At 39.1% G+C, this 20,034-nt stretch overlaps 1 protein-coding gene across 3 annotated transcripts in view; it reads left to right on the top strand.

The window, feature by feature from the left end:
• The window catches only part of STMN2 (stathmin 2), a 55,781-nt gene extending 36,668 nt beyond the window's left edge, over positions 1-19,113 (top strand). For all 3 annotated transcript variants that reach the window (XM_025393372.1, XM_025393374.1, XM_025393373.1), the window contains 2 exons: positions 7,893-8,084; positions 17,765-19,113. In XM_025393372.1, coding sequence (XP_025249157.1) covers positions 7,893-8,084; positions 17,765-17,824 — 252 coding nt within the window. In that variant the 3' untranslated portion in view covers positions 17,825-19,113. The remainder of the gene's footprint in view (positions 1-7,892; positions 8,085-17,764) is intronic.
• Positions 19,114-20,034: the final 921 nt, after the last annotated feature.

Genomic DNA, 20,034 nt, shown 5'->3' on the forward strand with positions numbered 1-20,034 from the left:
AAAAACCTCTTAAGTAAGAGAACATTTGAAAAGAAGCACAAAGGTAGCAAGGGAGTAAGGCAGGCAGCTCTTCTCTGGGACCTGAACATTCCAAGTAATGAGAGTAACAAGTACGAAGGCCCTGAGATAGCAATGTACAAGGTGCGTTCGAGAAATAGCACACAGGCCAGCGTGGCTGAAGCTGAGAGAGCCGGGGGAGAGTGGTAGCAACTGAAGTCAGAGGTAGCAATTAAGGACTTTGACTTCGCATGAAATGGGAGATTATTAAGGATAATAAAACCATTTCACTACTTTATGTGAGTCACAGCATCTTTTTAAAGAAGTATCTGTTTTTTAAAAGGGGGAGATGACTAGAAAAATAAATAGTATTAGATAAATAGAGAAAACACGAAAACGTTCTAGACTAAGACAGTGATTCCAGAACTAAGGATCCACAGAGGCAAGAATGCAGAAAGTGTGTGTTTCAGAGAAGTGGGTAGACCAGTGGTTTGGACTAGTGGATTTGGCTAGGGAGTTTGAGAGTAGTGAGGTGAGCTTAGGGAGGGCTATGAATGCCAGGTGAGTGCGCAAATTCCATTATATAAGCAGTAAGGAGTCACTACAGACTTTCCAAAAATACATACACGTTCCACCTGGCCCACAGGTTAGCAACATTCCATTGCCCTGGACCTATTTCCTTTCCTGTAAGTTACAGGTTTCTGAAGATTCTACCTAGCGAACATACTACTTTTAAATAAGTATTAATAAATTATCTTACCATGATTATAATCAAAGGAATCTGTAATTGCTAATTATTTCTGATTAAAAGATAAAAAGTTTTGCACTGAATTGACATAATTCTAACTCAAAGTAAATATACAGATAGACATGGATATAGATGTGAAATGTGATTTCTGTTAGGGCGTTTTAAACATAAAAAACCTTATGAGTTCTCCTCCCTCCCCCTACCCTTAATGCCTTGAAGGCCTCTTTCTGGGACTTCAGGGATCCCTTCAGGGAACTAATGACCTAGGCTGTGTTTGGGGGGCTTTCTGGATTTATAGCTGGAAGGGTGCCACAGAGGCGTCTCCACTTGGGCTCAGATTCACTTTGTGTTCAATGTTTTGGCAATTTCCTCACCTCCCCACTCCATCTGTTGACATTACTGCAGCACTGACCATCTGGTTACTAGGTTGGAGGATACTCCCTCAGGCTTCTTTGAGGCAGAATTAATGCCCCAGTGATTAGCTAGTAGAAGAAGCTTGTCATAAAAAGAATAAGCCCTTTCCCTGCTTTTTCTCCATTCTTTGATTATCGCTGGTAGCCGGTGATAATCACTTCTGTGAGTCTGTATCAATCTCATCTGGGCAGCTTCAAGCTCATCTCCTGAAATCAAAGTTTCCATAATGCAACTGACCCACAAGGGTGAAATGACATGAACACTTTAACCATCCATTTATCATTTATTCATTCATTCAACCAACATGTATTTGGCAAGAGGCAGCAGAGCTAGCCTAACTATACATCCCAGTTGGCCCAGGACAACTCCAGCTAACTCTTGTTGTTTTGATACCATTATTAATTATTTCTCTTTTATTCTCATAAGTGTTCCAGTTTGGACAATCAATTACATGGGCATCCTTAGCAGGGCACAGTGTTTAAGAGCATCTTTAAAACATTGTCTTTAAGAACCTGTGGTTAAGAGAATATCTGTGTTCAAATCCTGGTTCCACCACTTACAAGCTGTGTGACCTCAAGCAAGTGACTTAATCTCCCTATGTCTTCTTTCATCAATCTGTAAAATGAGACTAGTAATAGAACTTATGTCATGTAGTTAGTGTGAGAATTGGAAGGTTACTCTACATAAAGACATATAACCGGCATGGTAAAAGGGTTAACAATTACTATGTGAAGATGCATCCAGTTTCTGACCTCACAGAGATTATCTAGCAAACTCATGACTTTATAAAGAAAAGAAGTTTCTCATTAACAGAGACTGAAATGCTACCATACAATACATTGCTTTTTTTTTTTTTTTTTTTTTTTTTTTTTTTTTTTTTTTTTTTTTTGAGACAGAATCTGGCTCTGTTGCTCAGGCTGGAGCACAGTGGTGCCACCTTAGCTAATTGCAACCTCCACCTCCCAGGTTCAAGCAATTCTCCTGCCTCAGTCTCCCAAGTAGCTGGGATTATAGGCACCCACCACCACACCCGGCTAATTTTTATATTTTTAGTAGAGACAAGGTTTTGTCATATTGGCCAGACTGGTCTCTAACTCCTGACCTCAGGTAATCCACCCACCTCAGACTTCTGAAGTGCTGGGATTACAGGCATGAGCCAGAATGCCCAGACAATATTTTTAAATATTATAAAATATTCTTTATCAAATTGCATAGAAGAAAAGAAAGTTTGATAGGTAATAGATATATAAATAGATCAGGCCAATTAAAAGTGTCTTGAAAAAATTAATATTGTGAAAACGAAAGGATCTTAATGACATTGATAAAATCTCACCCTAAAAGAGATTAAATTAAAAAGCACCCTACTCGAACCAGTCCAGCGAGATTTCATTAGCATGCTCTCATTACTGGCATAATCAGCTTCAAAGTCACTAAGCCTCTGAAAGGAAGATGTGTTGCTTATTCTTAATAAAATGGCATAAAAGTGGATCATTAGTCACCAAACATGATAGACTTACCTTTTCCATTTGTTGGTATCTCACATTGTAGATGGCAATTAAAATGGAATCCAGGGAAAGAGGGGGTGGTTTGTATAGCAATGGATTATGAAACAAAGTACTGGATTATCCACAGCTTGACATTCAGGAAACATTCTGCTCCTTACAGAATATGGCACGTGGGCCACAGAGTCTTCCTGTGTGCTACCTTCTCGGTGAAGAAGAGCACCCCCACGTTTCTTTTCCTAGGAGCTAACCACAGTAAACCCATTACACGCTTTAGCAGAAGGGCTCATTCTAAAGGTCTTTGGATTTTAATCATTTTAAATTTCCTGTTATGCTTCGGGCTCTTCAACGCAAAGTGAATATTATACTCTTTGGTTTTACATAATTATATTCAATTGTCATATTTCAACAGGACATTATTTGTGACTTTAGATGGGTCGATAATGGTTTTTCATTGTCAGCAGTAAAGTCAATAATTACAGACACATCACCTAACCTACTTGTGTAAAGGCATTTTTGGTACTAGGAGATTTAGTGTCTGATCAATGGTCCTGGATAGCAAGTAATGTATCCCCCAAATAATGAAAAGTGACAAGAAAATAAATATGTTTACTTCAGAAATAAATGGAAAATTAGTGCTATCTAAAATGTAGTCTTAAGTCTCATCTGTGTACATAAAACAAAATGAGTTTTATGTACCAGTTACTCAAATTTATCTTCCACTCCATTTGTACAGTAATTAAACTTTTATACTCAGTAATATAAAAATTGGTAATTAACCTCTTTGCAAAATGTTAAAGTGTTCCTAAATGTACAATAAGTCTCCTTCCCTGCCTCACTGTTTTTCCCTTCATGTACCTCTCATGTGATTATTTCAATGATTGAGTTCAGTGTGAGGAGGTTTATGCCTAGGAAAGGTGCTCACCAGTAATGTGCCTCAGTTCCCATAATAGCAAGATCGAGAAGGTTCCTTAGTCTCCCGGAATGTCACGTTGAACATCTCAGTTCTATATTTTGCCCTGACATTTTCATTATATCAGCTGATCATTGTCTTGCCCTAATTTTCCATTTTAATATTTTAGTGACCTTCTATGTTAGGTACAGGTTATTTAGAAGTGTTCCTCCAAGGCCAGATACTTTTTCCTTGGACAATTTATTTTTAACAACTTTTAGTGATTCTCTCACTTCACCACCCTCCCTGTCATAAGTCCATGCAATCCCAATTCCTTTCTGCTAATCTGCACTGTCTGCACAGTCAAGATATAAAGTAAGAATACCTATTTGAACATGTAGTGAGAACTTTACTTCTTTGCCAAAAATGAAGGAAAATGCTGCCACTTTTGTATATCGCATGTTTTTTATTCTACAGCCTCACTCATTTCATGTCATGTTTTAGTGCAGTTTTCTGGACTAACCTTTTATTTTCTCATTGATTAAACTGCCTATTTGCTCATTGGAGGAATCAGAACGAATTTTCTTCCTTGAGGGTCTGACTAGAAGATTAAACTATGTTCATGTGAGAATCAAGTTTTACCTAAGAAATGAGTTAGAGGAGTCATGGGCAGCAATATCTATCTGGATGCTACACTGTGAAAAAGGAAGGGAGGTTATGCCTTTCTGCCCCGATGGGGTAGCAGAGACCTTAGGAACTGAGGTAGATGTCCCCATGGTTATTAGCTCCACTGAATATTTTGTTCAAAAATTGGCTGCCAGACAGGTGTCGTGGTACATGCCTGTAGTCCCAGCTACCCGGGAGGCTGAGGCAAGAGAATCTCTTGAGCCCAGGAATTTGAGGCTATACTAAACTAAGATCACACCACTGCACTCCAACAAAGCAAGACCCTGTCTCTAAATTTTAAAAAAATTCAGTGCTTATGAATAGAGACTAATATAGGAAGTTATAAGTATTTCCTCAGGATAGAATGCTTTCCACCATAATTCACATCCTGTATTTTTGTGTGTGTGGACTTAAGCTTTAAATATTTGAAACACAGACAATTATTAGGTCCTGCAAATGTGGGAGTCGAGATAATAGTGGATATAACATTCCCTTCCAGAGTGTAAGAAAAGGCACCACAGAAGTGAGCAGCCCTGAAGCACAGCTTGGCCCAGTTTGGCAGGTCTCTGTGAGTTAGCAGCAAACTCACGTGACCACACTCTGTACTGCCTTCTGTTTCTGTTTCACCCCATTAATTGTGCTAAAGAAATGCACTTGACACCTATGCTGTGTAATCTCATTTAGCCCCAATAGCTACAAAAGTACTAACCCCATTAAATTGAGGCATTTCAAACTGAGCCAAACGTTGCACTCCAGTAAATGCAGTAGGCATTGGTTATAATGGGAATTCTCCATTATTCATAATGGGAACTGCAGGAGTTTGTTCATGCAGATCAAATGTGTCCCACCAAGGCAAGAAATATGGAAAAGTGTGTGTTGCTGTATTACCTTGTAATTTCAAAGCCTTCCCGTCTGAATCTTATTTCCATGCTGTTTCCTCTTGACTTTGGTTCTTTCACAAAGGAAAATTAAGAACGCAAATGTAAACATTAAGTTAAAACACAACTGAACAAAGTGCCAAAGTTAATTGGAGCATCTGAAAATGAAACATTTGGCAGTTGCAGTGGCCTCTTGATAATAATGCGCAGTAACTCTCTGTAAGCTGATCCTGTCTGAAGAGCAGCAGGCGCATGGCCCCTGGCCATGAAGTCTATCTCAACGCGCCAGGGTCAGCAAAGCAGAAGACAAACCCAGGCTTTCTGAATACCAGGTTAGGGCTCATGTCACTGTGCCACAGGAGTTTCTGTGGAAAGGCTACTTTTAAAAAGTGGCCATTAAAAATCCAGGTGGATCCTATCTAGGGCAGTAATGGAAACACTGATCTATGAGGAGCAGGAAAGAATTGTTAAACCACTGAGTAGAAATGTTACATTGCGCCCGGCGCGGTGACTCACGCCTCTAATCCCAGCACTTTGGGAGGTTAATGCGGGCGGATCACGAGGTCAGGAGATCGAGACCATCCTGGCTAACACGGTGAAACCCGGTCTCTACTAAAAATTCAAAAAATCAGCCGGGCCTAGTGGCGGGCGCCTGTAGTCTCAGCTACTAGGGAGGCTGAGCCAGGAGAATGGTGTGAATCCGGGAGGCGGAGCTTGCAGTGAGCCGAGACCGCGCCACTGCGGGATTTACACACACACCTCTCTCCCTGTAACAATTCGGTAGTCCTGATAACAGCAAATAAGCAAAGTCTAAGTAGGATGCTTTACCGACAGTCCCACCTAGAGGCAGGAGAGTGAACCAGCTAGAAAATATTTTATTCATACTTCTTCCAGAAAGGCTCCATTGGAGTTTGAACTCAATTTATGTTATACTTTTCTTATTATTTTTGTATTAGTTTTCCTGAAACTAATACAAGGTAAGAAAGTGTTGGTTCCACTAAAAATGTCCTGAAATCTGCCAAGCACAGTGGCTCACACCTATAATCCCAGCACTTTGGGAAGCCAAGGCAGGCAGATCACTTGAGCCAGGAGTTCAAGACTAGCCTGGCCAACATGACAAAACCCCATCTCTACTAAAAATACAAAAATTAGCAGGACATGGTAGCACACACCTGTAATCCCAGCTACTCAGGAAGCTGAGACATGAGAATCGCTTGAACCTGGGAGACAGAGGTTACAGTGATCAGAGATCACGCCACTGCACTCCTGCCTGGGTGACAGAGCAAGACTCTATCTAAAATAAAAACAAAAACAAATAAATAATAAACTGTCCTGGAACCATTATGGGGTTAAAGCAAGAGGCAGGGCTGGTTTCCAGGATTTTCTGTCTAATCTCCAGTGAGCCACAGACCTATTCCTGATCAACTTCAGAATAAACACATCAGTAAAGAAGTGTAAGGCTGTCCGACCTTACCATTTCTGTAGAATTTTATTTGAAGAGAAGTTTCTCCTTTCTCCAGGCCCCATATTGTTTATACAACAAGACCTTTCCAGTAAATGCCCACAACCACTACCATCAACTAAAATGTTTTCCCATTAATGCTTTCAATGGTAATCAGTATTTAACAGGGCACTTAGGAATATTTTTTGATCAACCATTGTTTAGATATTCCCATTTATAATTACTCTTGTGAAGGATCGCCTCAGGGTATCAGCTGATCCTAAGAAATTATCCAGGAGCCATGAGTGTGTAATAATTTAGTCTTAAACCTGGATAGGTCAGTATTGGGTAGGACTTTTCTCAGCTGCATAATGGGGAGAATAAAAAGAATATGGAAAGAAGTTCCATAACACATCCTGGGTCACAAACAGAGGTAAGACTTGAACACAGACCTAACATCAAAACCCATGCCAGTAGGACTTACAAAAGGTAGACTGGACTACCTGCGTTTGAATCATTAGTGATGCTTATCACTGGGCCTCACGGAAGAACCTTGGAATCAGAATCTCTGGAGGTAGATGCCAGGCACTTGCATTGTTATCAAGTGCTCCAGTGATTACCATCCACTGTACAGAGCCATACAGCCTCCTGATGCTGGAAGAAAATTACAGTGCTCAAAGTGCGGGGCAGGGTGTACATCTGGATCTAAATCACTGAGCAACCACAGGGTTTCAAGAGAGGGTCAAAACAAAGACTTTCTGCTCTCTGTGGCCAAGTGAACACTAAGTTTGCACTGTTCTCAGATCTCCAAAGAGACTTTGGTGTATGGGGGATGGGGGTGGGGGAAAGGGAGTGTGAAATAAAAGGAGAAAGTGAATTTGATGATTTGATTGATGAAAGTTGAAAAGTTCATTGTAAGGCCTAGCCTACAGTTGATTAAAAAACAATGGATCAGGAAGATTAGAACTTGCCTCAGTCCTCAACCATTTTCCTCAGGCTTTAATGGGATATTGCCATCCAGTAATTCATTATAAATGAATTTCTGTTGCATAAATGCTTAGCAACAACTTCTTTTTAAAAAAAAATTTGTAACTCCTCAATGAGGATTCAATGCTGCTTCTTCTAAGACAGTCTGAAATGTATTCACAGCTGAAAATTCAGCTAACCGCATTTCCCAACTAGCCACATTCTATAGAAAACTCTAAGCCATGCAGATGAGTACAGACTTGACAATAGTGCTCAAGGCTGGAAATACTATTCATCGGAAAAGAACGCTCCCTCCAATTGGTGGGCTATTATTCTGCTAGGTTTGTGTTTGGATAATTATAAGATGGCTATGTTTTTTCTTCCCCAGTCTCAGGAGGCCCAGGTGCTGAAACAATTGGCAGAGAAGAGGGAACACGAGCGAGAAGTCCTTCAGAAGGCTTTGGAGGAGAACAACAACTTCAGCAAGATGGCGGAGGAAAAGCTGATCCTGAAAATGGAACAAATTAAGGAAAACCGTGAGGCTAATCTAGCTGCTATTATTGAACGTCTGCAGGAAAAGGTAATCTCAGCAGAGTCCTGAGCAGATGGATATATTCATGTGCAACACAGCTGGGTGAACTTCCATATGCCTGAGCACCAGAGACTAAGTCAAAATTTGTTGCAGGTGTGAGGACAACTAACTCCCATGGGCAGGGTCTCACAGTGCAGCAATGACTTAGCAGGGGGTGCAACATGGTAGAGGAATGGGAATCCAACATTAAGGCTGGAATTTTTTCAATTTTTCCCATGATGAGTGGATTTAGGGAGGCTGATTCATGCTTTTGAAATGTGTAAGACTTCTACAGAAGCCTCACGAGGCAATCTATAAGAAAAATGTGACGTTGGAAATATTAATGTCAGTATATTATATTGATATAAAATATAAGTAACATTTGATTTAATATTTAGTATATGGCTTTAAATAGATATATTTAATTAAAATATTAAATTAGAAAAATATATTTGCCAGGAAAGGCCAGGGTATTTATGAACACTGGTAAGCCCGTTCTAGGGTATAACAGCATCACATGGGACCATAGCAAAGATTAGCTCATAGGGGATGTTTCATCCAGTTCTGGTATCCTGGTGCCCTTCTCCTCAACAACCTAAATGTATACTCATTCCCATGAGTCAGGAGGAGCTGTGCTGGAGTTGCTCTGAAAAATGCTCTCTTTCACTTTTGTACTCTCTATGCTGTTTCCCACCTATCCCCTCAAAAAAACCTTTCTTTTGAAAATATACAGTATAGCTATGAGTAGTTTAGCTGTGTCCGTTTCCAGAAATTGGATTAAGCATTGAGAAACAGGATGTTTGAGAGAGATGCCTCAATCCTTTTCTGAGCAGTCAGTCATGCTTCCCGCCAGTAGCGAGTGCCTTTGTGTGATAAGCATTGGAGATGCAGAGCAAAACAGGAGTGTGCCTGTCATCAGAGCCCTAAGAGTTTAGTCAGATGAGCCTCCTGTTTTCTGACTATTTCTCAGAGTTTCATGTCTTCTATTAGAGATGTCCCGTCTCATCTAAGGTTCAAACAACCTTATCCTAGGGTTCTGATGATTCTGTTTTCATTCTCAGTCTCTGACTGCAAATACCCAGCTAGAAACAAAGGAAATCAGGCATGAAACCTTTTAAGGATACAATTGCATGGAAATCTTCATTTGTGCTCTTGAGGAATTTTTGAAAGCATTGCTGGGGAAGGGCGTGTGGGCTCTGATGCAGCAGTAAGACACTGAGGCTCTCAGAGGTACATGGACGAGGATTGCTGACTTGGGCAAGAGCTGGAATAGTTATCTGGTGCCTGATCCAAAACATGAAAGTTTGGATTAAATTTTTATTTATAAGCTGGTATTTTTATACTCTCAGAACAGTGTTATTGCTTTTCACCCAAATGAGTCAAGTCACAATTTGGAAGAGGCAACAGAATTTGGCTCTCTCCAGGTGATTTATGGTGGTATAGGAACATATGTTTTACTCAGATACAGGAGAGCAAAGTTCCATTTGCTGAAGTTTACTCTCATGACCATAAACCAGTCAGTCTTCTGCCATCTGCCCGCATTTTGCACTTCTCTAGAGAACTAAGGATGTTCCTGCTTGACCAGTGCTCGTAACATGGACAGCAGAGGGCCACCGTGTGATCTCTTTGAGATCACTGTGACTCAACCTTCATCTCACATCCTAGGCCCTAAAAAAATTAAGTGACGTTGCTAGGAACGGTACCTGCTGATCTCATTGCAGCATTCTCAATTAGGCCTCAATGCAAGAGTTTTATCACTGGAAGTCCCAGAACATTTTTATTTTTCAAATTGCACATATCCAAACACAGGGCATAGCCTCCTTTTTTTGTTTGTTTGTTTTTGAGACAGTCTCGCTCTGTCACCCAGGCTGGAGTGCAGTGGCACGATCTCAGCTCACTACAATCTTTGCCTCCTGGGTTCAAGTAATTCTCATGCCTCAGCCTCCCAAGTAGCTGAGATTACAGGCGTATAGCACCACGCCCAGCTAATTTTTGTATTTTTAGTAGAGACAGGGTTTTGCCGTGTTGGCCAAGCTGGTCTCAAACTCCTGACCTCAAGTGATCCACCCGCCTCAGCCTCCCAAAGTACTGGGATTACAGGTGTGAGCCACAGTGCCCAGACAGGGCATATCCTTCTTGATTTCAATTGTAAAATAGTTCATAAAATTTCCATATTTTATCTAGTATTTCCAGAAGTGCTAGCTTTTAATAGGCCATTTTTTTCTTCTCTGTGTGTTTTTTCTCTTTACCCAGCCCAGCCATGCTCAGCTCATTTTCTCAGTCTTTCCACTCCCACCCAAATTTAGTGCCCTACCCCATACATACATACATGCACACCTGCAGACCACTTTTCCTGCAAATAATCAACCCGAAGAGTGCTTAAAATTCCTGACATCAACCCGCAGAATCTCCAAGGATGGGACCCAGCTTCCATGCATTTTGAAAACTCTCCATATGATTCCAATATGCAGCCAGATTTGCGAACTAGTGGTTTGTAGCCTTTTCTGATTTAAATCTCAGCTGTCAGGATTCTATCCCATATCAAATAATGCAGCCAAGATAATTTCTAGGACCACATTTTTTTCTGGTATTTCATACCTAATGAGGTGTTTTTCAAATCTAATAGGATCTTTGGCCAGTGTCAGTCAAGATCTTTTATCTCCTCAGTAAAGAGGAAATACCAAATTTACTTTTATTTGATGTATATCACATAGGTGGATTTAGTACAAAATTGTTGTTTACATATTGTGAATGTGTTTGTGTATACTAAAACTACTTTGCTTTTTCCTAAAATAAGACAAAGTTTTATATTATAAGCAATATTTAGCATTTTGTTTGAATGAAGTTATTCCTATGAAACTAGAAATTTAAAAGAGGGTCAGTAATAACAGTAAAGCCAAAAGGCATGAAACTGCCAATGTAACATAAGCTGTTCTGAAATCTACCATATCAAAAGATAATTATGCTGGGCATGGTGGCTCACACCTGTAATCCCAGCACTTTGGGAGGCCAAGGCAAGAGAATTGCTTGAGGCCAGCAGTTCAAGACCAGCCTGGGAAATATAACAATACCTCATCAAACAAAAATTTAAAAATTAGCCAGCAGTGGTGACACATGCCTGTAGTCCTAGCTACTCCAGAGGCTGAGGTGAAAGGATCGCTTGGGCCAAAGAGTTCGAGACGGCAGTGAGCTAATATCGTCCCACTTCAACCTGAGAAAGAGAACAAGACCCTGTCTCTAAAACAAAAAGAGAAAAAAAAAAATGACTACTTCTGAAATGATACCTATTAATGAGTTAATCATTCAATGAATATGTCCTGAGTCCCTACTATATGCTTAGGAACCTTTGTAATATCAAAGGTATTTACCAACCATGTCTTTCCCAACACAGACAATAAATAATTCAACAATAAATAATATAGCACCAACAATTAGAGAATAAGACAACATGTAGTATGGTCCAATATAGACAGTAAATGCAAAGACACTGAATAATATCAGTAAAAGCAAATTCACATCAAGGTAAATTCACACCATGCGCCCACCCTTTTGATAGCCCTCACTGGCCCTATCAATGAAGCAAGAGACATGATACAACTTTGTGCAAACTTTTCCACAATCTGCCTACCATTCAGCACTCAGTCCCTTTTCCCTTCAATTAAGAGAATTGAGCATTCAAGCATATTTTCACCATGATGCCCATAATGGTATCTTCAATGTCACTGACAGACAAATTCCCATAAACTCCTCAGAGCCCCAGCCATGTTAGCTCAAAGCCTTTAGCTCAAACTGAAAGCCTAAAGCAAAAGCAGCCCTGGCTGCACTTCAGAATCTACTGGACAACTCTTTAGGGATTCTGATTTAATTGTCTGGAATTGGGCCAAGGACCTTGTATTATTTTAAAGGCTCACTAGTAGGCTCTAATAGTTAGCCATGGTTGAGAACTACTGTGCTAAATGTTTCTTAAATATGGTTTGTGATGTCATCATAAATTGTATGTTAGTATTTTTTGTCTTTGTTGCATAAGTGTTCTTTCTTCCTCCAAAGAAGAATGTTACACTCATTTTTTATTTCAGTTTCCTGTTTTTATAGCACCTCATCTTAACACTCCAGGCTATTACATAGAAAAGAATCAAATGCGGAGAAGGCTGTGGGAGAAGGGATGCGTGTGCCACAAAGACCTGCATTAGCTGATCTATTGATGTCACATCCAGGACCCAAAAGACTAGTCAGTGGATTGTGACTGATACACTGGTGAAGTTAAAAATGTTCTTATTCTTAGAGTGATATGAGAAGTAGAAAGAGGGAGAAACGGAGAAGGGGAGGAGAGGGGAAGAGAGGAAGCAGAGAGAAAGGAAAGAGAGGAAGGAAAGACACTTGTTCTTGCCATACAGGAATGATTCAAGACACTTTCTTCCTCTCCTGATGTGTCCCTTTCTCCCCTAATGCACTACGCAGCATCCTGCAGAAAATTCACCACCTGACTCTTTTAGGAACCCTGAGTAGCAGGAGCTCCAAATGACCCAGTCAGGAATTGCAGTGAGACAGTTAGTTTTGAAAAATCAGTTAACATAGGTATAATCATTTTAACAACAATACATCTACTCACTAAACATATAATTTTAATATCAAATATTTAAATGTAAACTTATTGACCAATCTTTTGATGTAGTTGGGCCCAATATCTTTTCAAAAAATTGATCAGTTAATGGGAGTTCTATGGGGGTTTCTTTTCTTGCCATTATTCACACTCATGTCACATTAGCTATGATTTGCAGTTTTAATTTCTTTAAAATAGGGCAGGGACTAAAGCCATTTGCAAAATAACCTGGATATAGAGTTTTTACAACTTTTCCATAGCTTTTATAGTTTATTCACCCAATATCTACTAAATAGTTCACTTTCTCACGTATTTCCAAAGGTTTCTCTCGACCCTCACAATTCTCCATCAGTGTAGCATTTAATTAAATTAGATAGTTAAATTTTCAAATGCAAATTGCTAAACAGGTGTGGAAATGCCATTGGCAACACAACCAATGAGAAGGAAAGTATGTGGCGATACTAGGGAAGAGCCTTTTCCTCTCAAGCAACTCAGCCTTTAGGAGCCATCAGACAGCAGGACGATGGAAGGAACTGAGAGGGTTAACATGGCAAGTCACTGAAGAGGACTTCTACTGAACCTTGTTTAATTCCCCACTTAAACCAGATTGTATCATAGCTTCTTTCTTTTGTAATTCTACTATATCATCTTAGTCAGTGCCAAGACTTCCGAGCTCATAACATGGTAACAAATACCAAAGGAGCTTTCAGTATTGTTTAGGAAGGAGAGAAGCAAGTAACCCAGACAAACTTGACAACAGCTTTCCCCTATCCAACCATGAAGTACAGTACTTAGGAAATAAAAGAAATTGTTTCACTGTAATTCATCATTTCACTTCTAATATCTAGAAAATGTCAAATGAAAATATTATAGCCATTATTTTAGTGGCAATAGTAGAACATAATACAATGTAACTTAAAATGATAAAAATATTTTCAGGGAATAAGATTCTGTGATTCTTTCCCTAAGAGGTAATTTTGATAATATGTAACTCTTCTATAAATGTCAGTAGTCTTGGGGACACAGGTGGTGTTTGGTTACATGGAAAAGTTCCTTAGTGGTGATTTCTGAGATTTTAGTGCACCCAACACCCAAGCAGTGTACACTGTGCCCAATATGCAGTCTTTTATCCCTCGCCCCCACTCCCAACCTTCCCCCACAGGTCTCCAAAGTCCGTTATATCACTCTTACATCTTTGCATCCTCATAGCTTAGCTCTCACTTATAAGTGAGAGCATGTGATATTTAGTGCTCCATTCCTGAGTTACTTTACTTAGAATAATGGCCTCCAGCTCCACCCAAGTTGCTTCAAAAGACACTATTTAGTTCCGTTTTATGGCTGAGTAGTACTCCATGGTGTATATATACCACATTTTATTTATCCACTTGTTGGTCAATGGACACTTAGGATGGCTCCATATCTTTGCAATTTCAAGTTGTGTTGCTATAAGCATGCATGAGCCTGTGTCTTTTTCATATAATTACTTCTTTTCCTTTGGGTAGACACCCAGTAGTGGGATTGCTGGATCAACTGATAGTTCTACTTCTAGTTCTTTATGTTTTCCATAGTGGTCATACTAATTTACATTCTGATCAACAGTGTAAAAGTGTTCCCTTTTCATCACAGCCATGCCAACACCTATTGTTTTTTTGGCTTTTTAATTATGGCCATTCTTGCAGGAGTAAGGTGGTATTTCATTGTGGTTTTAATTTGCATTTCCATGATGTTGATAATATTTAACTCTTTAGTTATAGATTTCAGCTACTATCAATTTACAACTATTGTATTATTTTCATCTTTTGTTTTCCTATGGTTCTGATTCACAAATAGCATTTGTGCAACCACTTACTATTGAACATATCTGATGAATGAATAATGAAATAGGAAAATGGATTAAAACTAGCCTTTATTAATTGTTTGGTATAGGCCAGACATTTTTGGATGTACTATCATATTTCGTCCAAACAACAACGCTAGAAGAAAATACTGTGATTATCCCCATTTCACATGTAAGGAATCTGGTCTTTAGAAAGGTTAAGTCATTTGGCCAAGATCACAAGTAGACCACAGACTAGATTTGAACGAAAGTCTCTTTGACTCCAAACCTTTTTACTAGCTGCCCATGACTCCCAATCACCGTTATCTCAATGCATGAACATGTGCTTTCTTAGCTCACACAACTCACTCCTGACCCCTCTTTTATATTGCAAGTGCATAGTCATCAGTAAAAAGAAGGATTTTTGATTATATTGACCTCGTCTTGAATTTAATTAGGCTCATATGACAGAATTCCATAGATGAAATTGGCATCCTAGGTCATATAGTCCAAGTCCTTGTTTCTATTTGATACCTAGTGAGATTAAAGGGACATTAAAAAGTAAAGAAAGAAAAGACTTCATATTTCTTACCTTCCAGGAGAGAAACCTTTCTATGAAATTAGACGAAAGAATTAGAGGACCAGAATTTTTCCCAAAATCAACTTTCATACTTTTTTTCATATAAAAGGCATAGTTGCACACAATGCTAACATACTGCATTACATTTCCTTTATATTGATGGGAGGAAGGGGGTAAATTGCAGAAAACATTGTAAATTTAGATATGCTTGGGCCTCTGACAGTGGCTAGCAAATATCAGGAGCTCAATAATGAAATAAATATTATCAAAGAGTAGTCTTCTTGATGAACCTTCTCTGAGTATCACAACTGCCTTAGGAACCTCTGGATTCAAAGTCTGATAATTGCGAACAGTGAGCTGATAAGAAAAACAGACTGTGTGGGAAATTATATGCTTCCTGCATGACTGCCTTTGGTTCTCCCACATTTGAAATAAAGTCACATTAACATTTCATGAGTAGATATTTGATAATGTGAATGTAAAGTGTTCGAATAATAGAGTGACTAAAATGCCTGAAAACAAATAATTTTTAATTAGAAACTCATAATTATTTATTTTCTCTTTTTCCACATTATTTCAAGCTCACAAATTATATTTATTCTTTCCTATGGCAAAATCCATTTCGTTAACACTAATTTTGAGTTTAACAAGAAGTGTACTCCAAAGTAGTCTAATAATACTAATTATAATGTTTCCTGCTATGTTATCATTTGAATTTATATGAATCTTTAGACTTGAGGCTTCTTTTTCCTAGCATAGTGATGGTCTGGGCTTTTTCTCAATTTTTGCCAGAGCTCAGCTCTCACTAATTAGTTTCTTTCTGCATGAGAAAAGAATTTGCTTCATCTTTTTCCTCATAATAGCAGAACAAAAAGAAGAATCAGCGGCATCCATGCTAATTTCCCCTGTGACATTTCCAAACAGGATTTGATTTCTCTATACATGCCTTTTCCTTCTCTTCATGGTTTTTGAACATACGCAAAAGCTCATTTAAACCAATTAAATAAAATTGTTTTTAATCTCTTTCTCTAGAGTCGACTTCCTGCTTACTCCAACTCTGTATCTTTGAAGGAAATGTAGGGTGGTTATGCCTTTTTTTCTCCCAGAATCTACACTTGAAAAGACACATTTTTCCATGCAACTATAAAATGTTCTCCTCGCTCAACATCGAAATTGTATAGCAGTGATTAAGAGGGTGAGCTGTAGAGCCAGGTTCCCTGGGTTTAAATCCCACTTGTTAGTATCATGAACATGGGCAAGTTACTTTACCATTCCTGTGTTTCAGTTTCTTCATCTGCAAAATGGGGACAATAATAGAATGTCCACTATAGGATTATTGTGAGGATTAAGGGACCTAGTACGGGCAAAACCTGTACTGATGCAGGTCGGGTACATATTAAGTGTCTAATAAATATTCGTTATTATAATATAAAGAAGCCTATAAATATAGATCCCTTGAGATTAGTAGAGTTTAATGATAAGATTTACTTTATAGCTGGTCAAGTTTATTTCCCCTGAACTAAAAGAATCTATGGAGTCTCAAGTAATTTCTGGAGCTTCAGAGGGAAGGAGAGAAGCAATATAAACAACATTCTAAACAGAAATATAAATAATACCAATAATAATTAGCATCTTAAAATTTCAATTCGATGAACATTTATTTAGCACCTATGATATATGCAAGACACTGTGATTTTAGTCATCTGAGGTATAGCCACATACTAAAATATACTGGGGCCACATTTTCTCCATCAGTTCCCTCCTCAGGAAGTTCAGTTCCCAACTCAAGGCTAGTACCTTGGTTCCTTACGTAAATAAACATCCACCAATCACATGCTATCTGCAAAGCTCTCTGCTAGGCCCTGCAAATGGAAGAAAAATGAGAAAACACAGTCCAGGCCCTCAATGAGCTTACAATCAAATATAACAGAGGAGACAAGAACAGAGAGGGTCATAATAGAAGCTAGAATAAAAGGAAAGACTTATGCAGGTGTTCAAATGGAAAGTGAGATAAGTTTGTAGATTAGTCTTTGCAGTCTCACAAAAATCTTTGTGGAGAAAAGGACAGTGGTCATAGGGTTTAAAGAGTAAGTTTACAATCCTGACCAGTGGAGATGAAAGACTAGCATTGAAAATTGCATGACAAGACAATTCCACTAAACTGAAACATCAAGTGTGTGTAGGAAAAGATGGGGGTTATGACTGGAAAAGTCACTTGGACTGCAGTTATGAAGGACCTTGACAAACAGGTCAAGAATTTAAGAAGCAGTATAGAAAGTCTTCATCCTGAATCTTGCCCTCCCAGAGTGTCCGTCAGGATTATAAAGTCCTTAAAATATTAGTCAAAAGGAACGACATCATTAGAAATGATAGAGAAACAATAATGTGATGTCTTATTGCCTTTCTCTGGATTTACACTGTGATTCTATTCTTCAAAATTATCTTAACAACATGAACTTTTGGTCATAGTTTTAAACAAAAACAGTTTTAAATATATTTTTTAAAACACGATAAGTCTTATAAGATCTTTTCTAACATGACATTTTATGGGGCCTATATTTTCCTCTCTTCTGAAATGAGAAAAGCTCCTAAAAGTAGACAACAAACTGGGTTACTTCTAATCAAGCACATGGTACGCAAAGGACCAGACAACAAGGGCCTGTGACATTTCTTCTTCCTTTTGTGTTTTTTAGGAGAGGCATGCTGCGGAGGTGCGCAGGAACAAGGAACTCCAGGTTGAACTGTCTGGCTGAAGCAAGGGAGGGTCTGGCACACCCCACAATAGTAAATCCCCCTGCCTATATTATAATGGATCATGCGATATCAGGATGGGGAATGTATGACATGGTTTAAAAAGAACTCATTATAAAAAAAAAAAAAAAAAAACAGAATCAAAAATTTAAAAAAATCAATGCGGTCTCTTTGCAGAATGTTTTGCTTGATGTTTAAAAAATACCTTGGATCTTATTTTGTAAATACTTACATTTTTGTTAAAAAATACAAGTATTGCATTATGCAAGTTATTTCATAATCTTACATGTCCTGTAACAGGCTTTTGATGTTGTGTCTTTCCACTCAAATGAATTTGCTAGGTCTGTTCTTTTTGAAGCTCCCCATGTCTAACTCCATTCCAAAAGAAAAATGAGGTCAGTAGACAGTCTATGGTGCTAGAAACCCACCATTGCCTAATGACCTAGAAGGCTTTGTTATCTCTGAGCTTGACTAAGACCATACCTAGATCACAGGTATTATGACTCCACATGAACCTTCACATTTGTTCGCTCATAATCTACTTACTGCCTAAAAACTACAAAACCAGGCTAAGAAATACCACCAGTTAGAGCATTTACTTCTGCTTCTCCTGGATTATGTGCTACAAATGTGCTTTGACTTTAGAAAGGGATGGATGAGAAGACAGATCTGAGACCAATCTGGGTAGAAGCAAAAAGTTGAACCTTTGAAAGTGCTGAACACAAATCCAAATTCGAATGGTTCAAGTAGCCGTGAAATCGCTCTTCATAAAGTGGGCTTAATTCTCTAGTTTAAGTTCTTTTGATGGAATGAATTAATTAATGTGTCAGGTGGCTTATTTGTGGATGCCATGATTGATGATGTTCATTTTAAGCTCTTACCTATAGTACAAGTACATGATGCTACTGAATATTTTTCCACTTGGAAACTGTGAGCTGGTTGTTGCATTAAAACACACATACAAACAAAATCAAAAACACTGCGGACTTTCACTCAAGCTGGTCTTTCTTCCCCAGTGTAAGGCAATCCTGCCTACTAACAACACCAACAACAAAACACTCCATCTGTGAAGCTGACGCAGTTAAGGGGGCTAGGCAGGGCATTTGTGCCAACTAAGAATCACCAGATACCCAACATAAGTACCTATCGCAGTTTTGAAGTCGTTTCTCCCCAAGTCCCAACTCCTGAAGGTTGCTGCCTGCATATTTACTCTTCATTAGTGCTATTTTCCTGTATGTCATTGTGAGCAAGCTGTGATTAATAAAGAATTGGAGTTCTGTGAACTAATAAAGGTTTGGTCTGTTCTCTTGCCCCTTGGTGTGTCTGACCCTGGTGTTCAGATTTTAAAAGGGTGGACACTGAATTAGACAATCTCACAAGCAAAGAGATAATAAGGAGAGTTTGAAGGAAACCAGTGCCCTGCTGAGTCATTTCCCTTTGGGAGCAGCAGGCTGCATCTCTTTTCTCTTGCCCTCTGATGGACCAACACAGTGGGAGAGGTCTTCAATCTGTTCCCCTTAAAAATATACAGGACTGAACAAGGTACCGCAAGATTCAGACTGATAATTCTGAGGGAGAGAGCCCTTTTTGAAACATTGAAGGTTCCTGGCATTATCTCAAGTTCTCCCCTGTGGCCCACAGAACTCATCCCCCAGCCTAGGCCGTCTGTTAAGATGTGATCTCTGCCGTACTGCCAATAAACACACGGCACACATGGGCGCAGCAGGGTCCTATCAGTGACCCAGATGGATCTTACAGGACCAAAGGAACCACATCCAGTTTTAGCAGAAAATCATAAATAATTGAAACCACACAGATTTGTGAATAAGTACTGTGGGCTGTGGTCCATAGGAGCTCTAACAAGCCAAGTTTAGGGTTGCGGCCACCTGGTCTCTATTTTGAATATCCTTTAATAGTTGTGGGAATCTAACACTGCTACAAACGATGCCCATGCTTGATGTGATACACATGAGCTTCCAATTAGCATGAAATGAGCTGTCTCTTCATACTGGTTTTATATAGCTTAGTTTGGAAAACATTACTCATTGGGTCAGACCCTGTCATAAGCCCTGGAAACATGAACATGAATGACCACAAGAAGCTCACAGTCCAGTAGCTTATTTGGGCCCCAAAACAGCAAACACAATATGTTGGTCAGCCTCTGCAGCATGTTGGGGGGAAATAGATCATTTCTAAGAAGTTTCTGAAATAT

Source organism: Theropithecus gelada, chromosome 8, assembly GCF_003255815.1.
Source record: "Theropithecus gelada isolate Dixy chromosome 8, Tgel_1.0, whole genome shotgun sequence".
Classification (NCBI taxonomy): domain Eukaryota; kingdom Metazoa; phylum Chordata; class Mammalia; order Primates; family Cercopithecidae; genus Theropithecus; species Theropithecus gelada.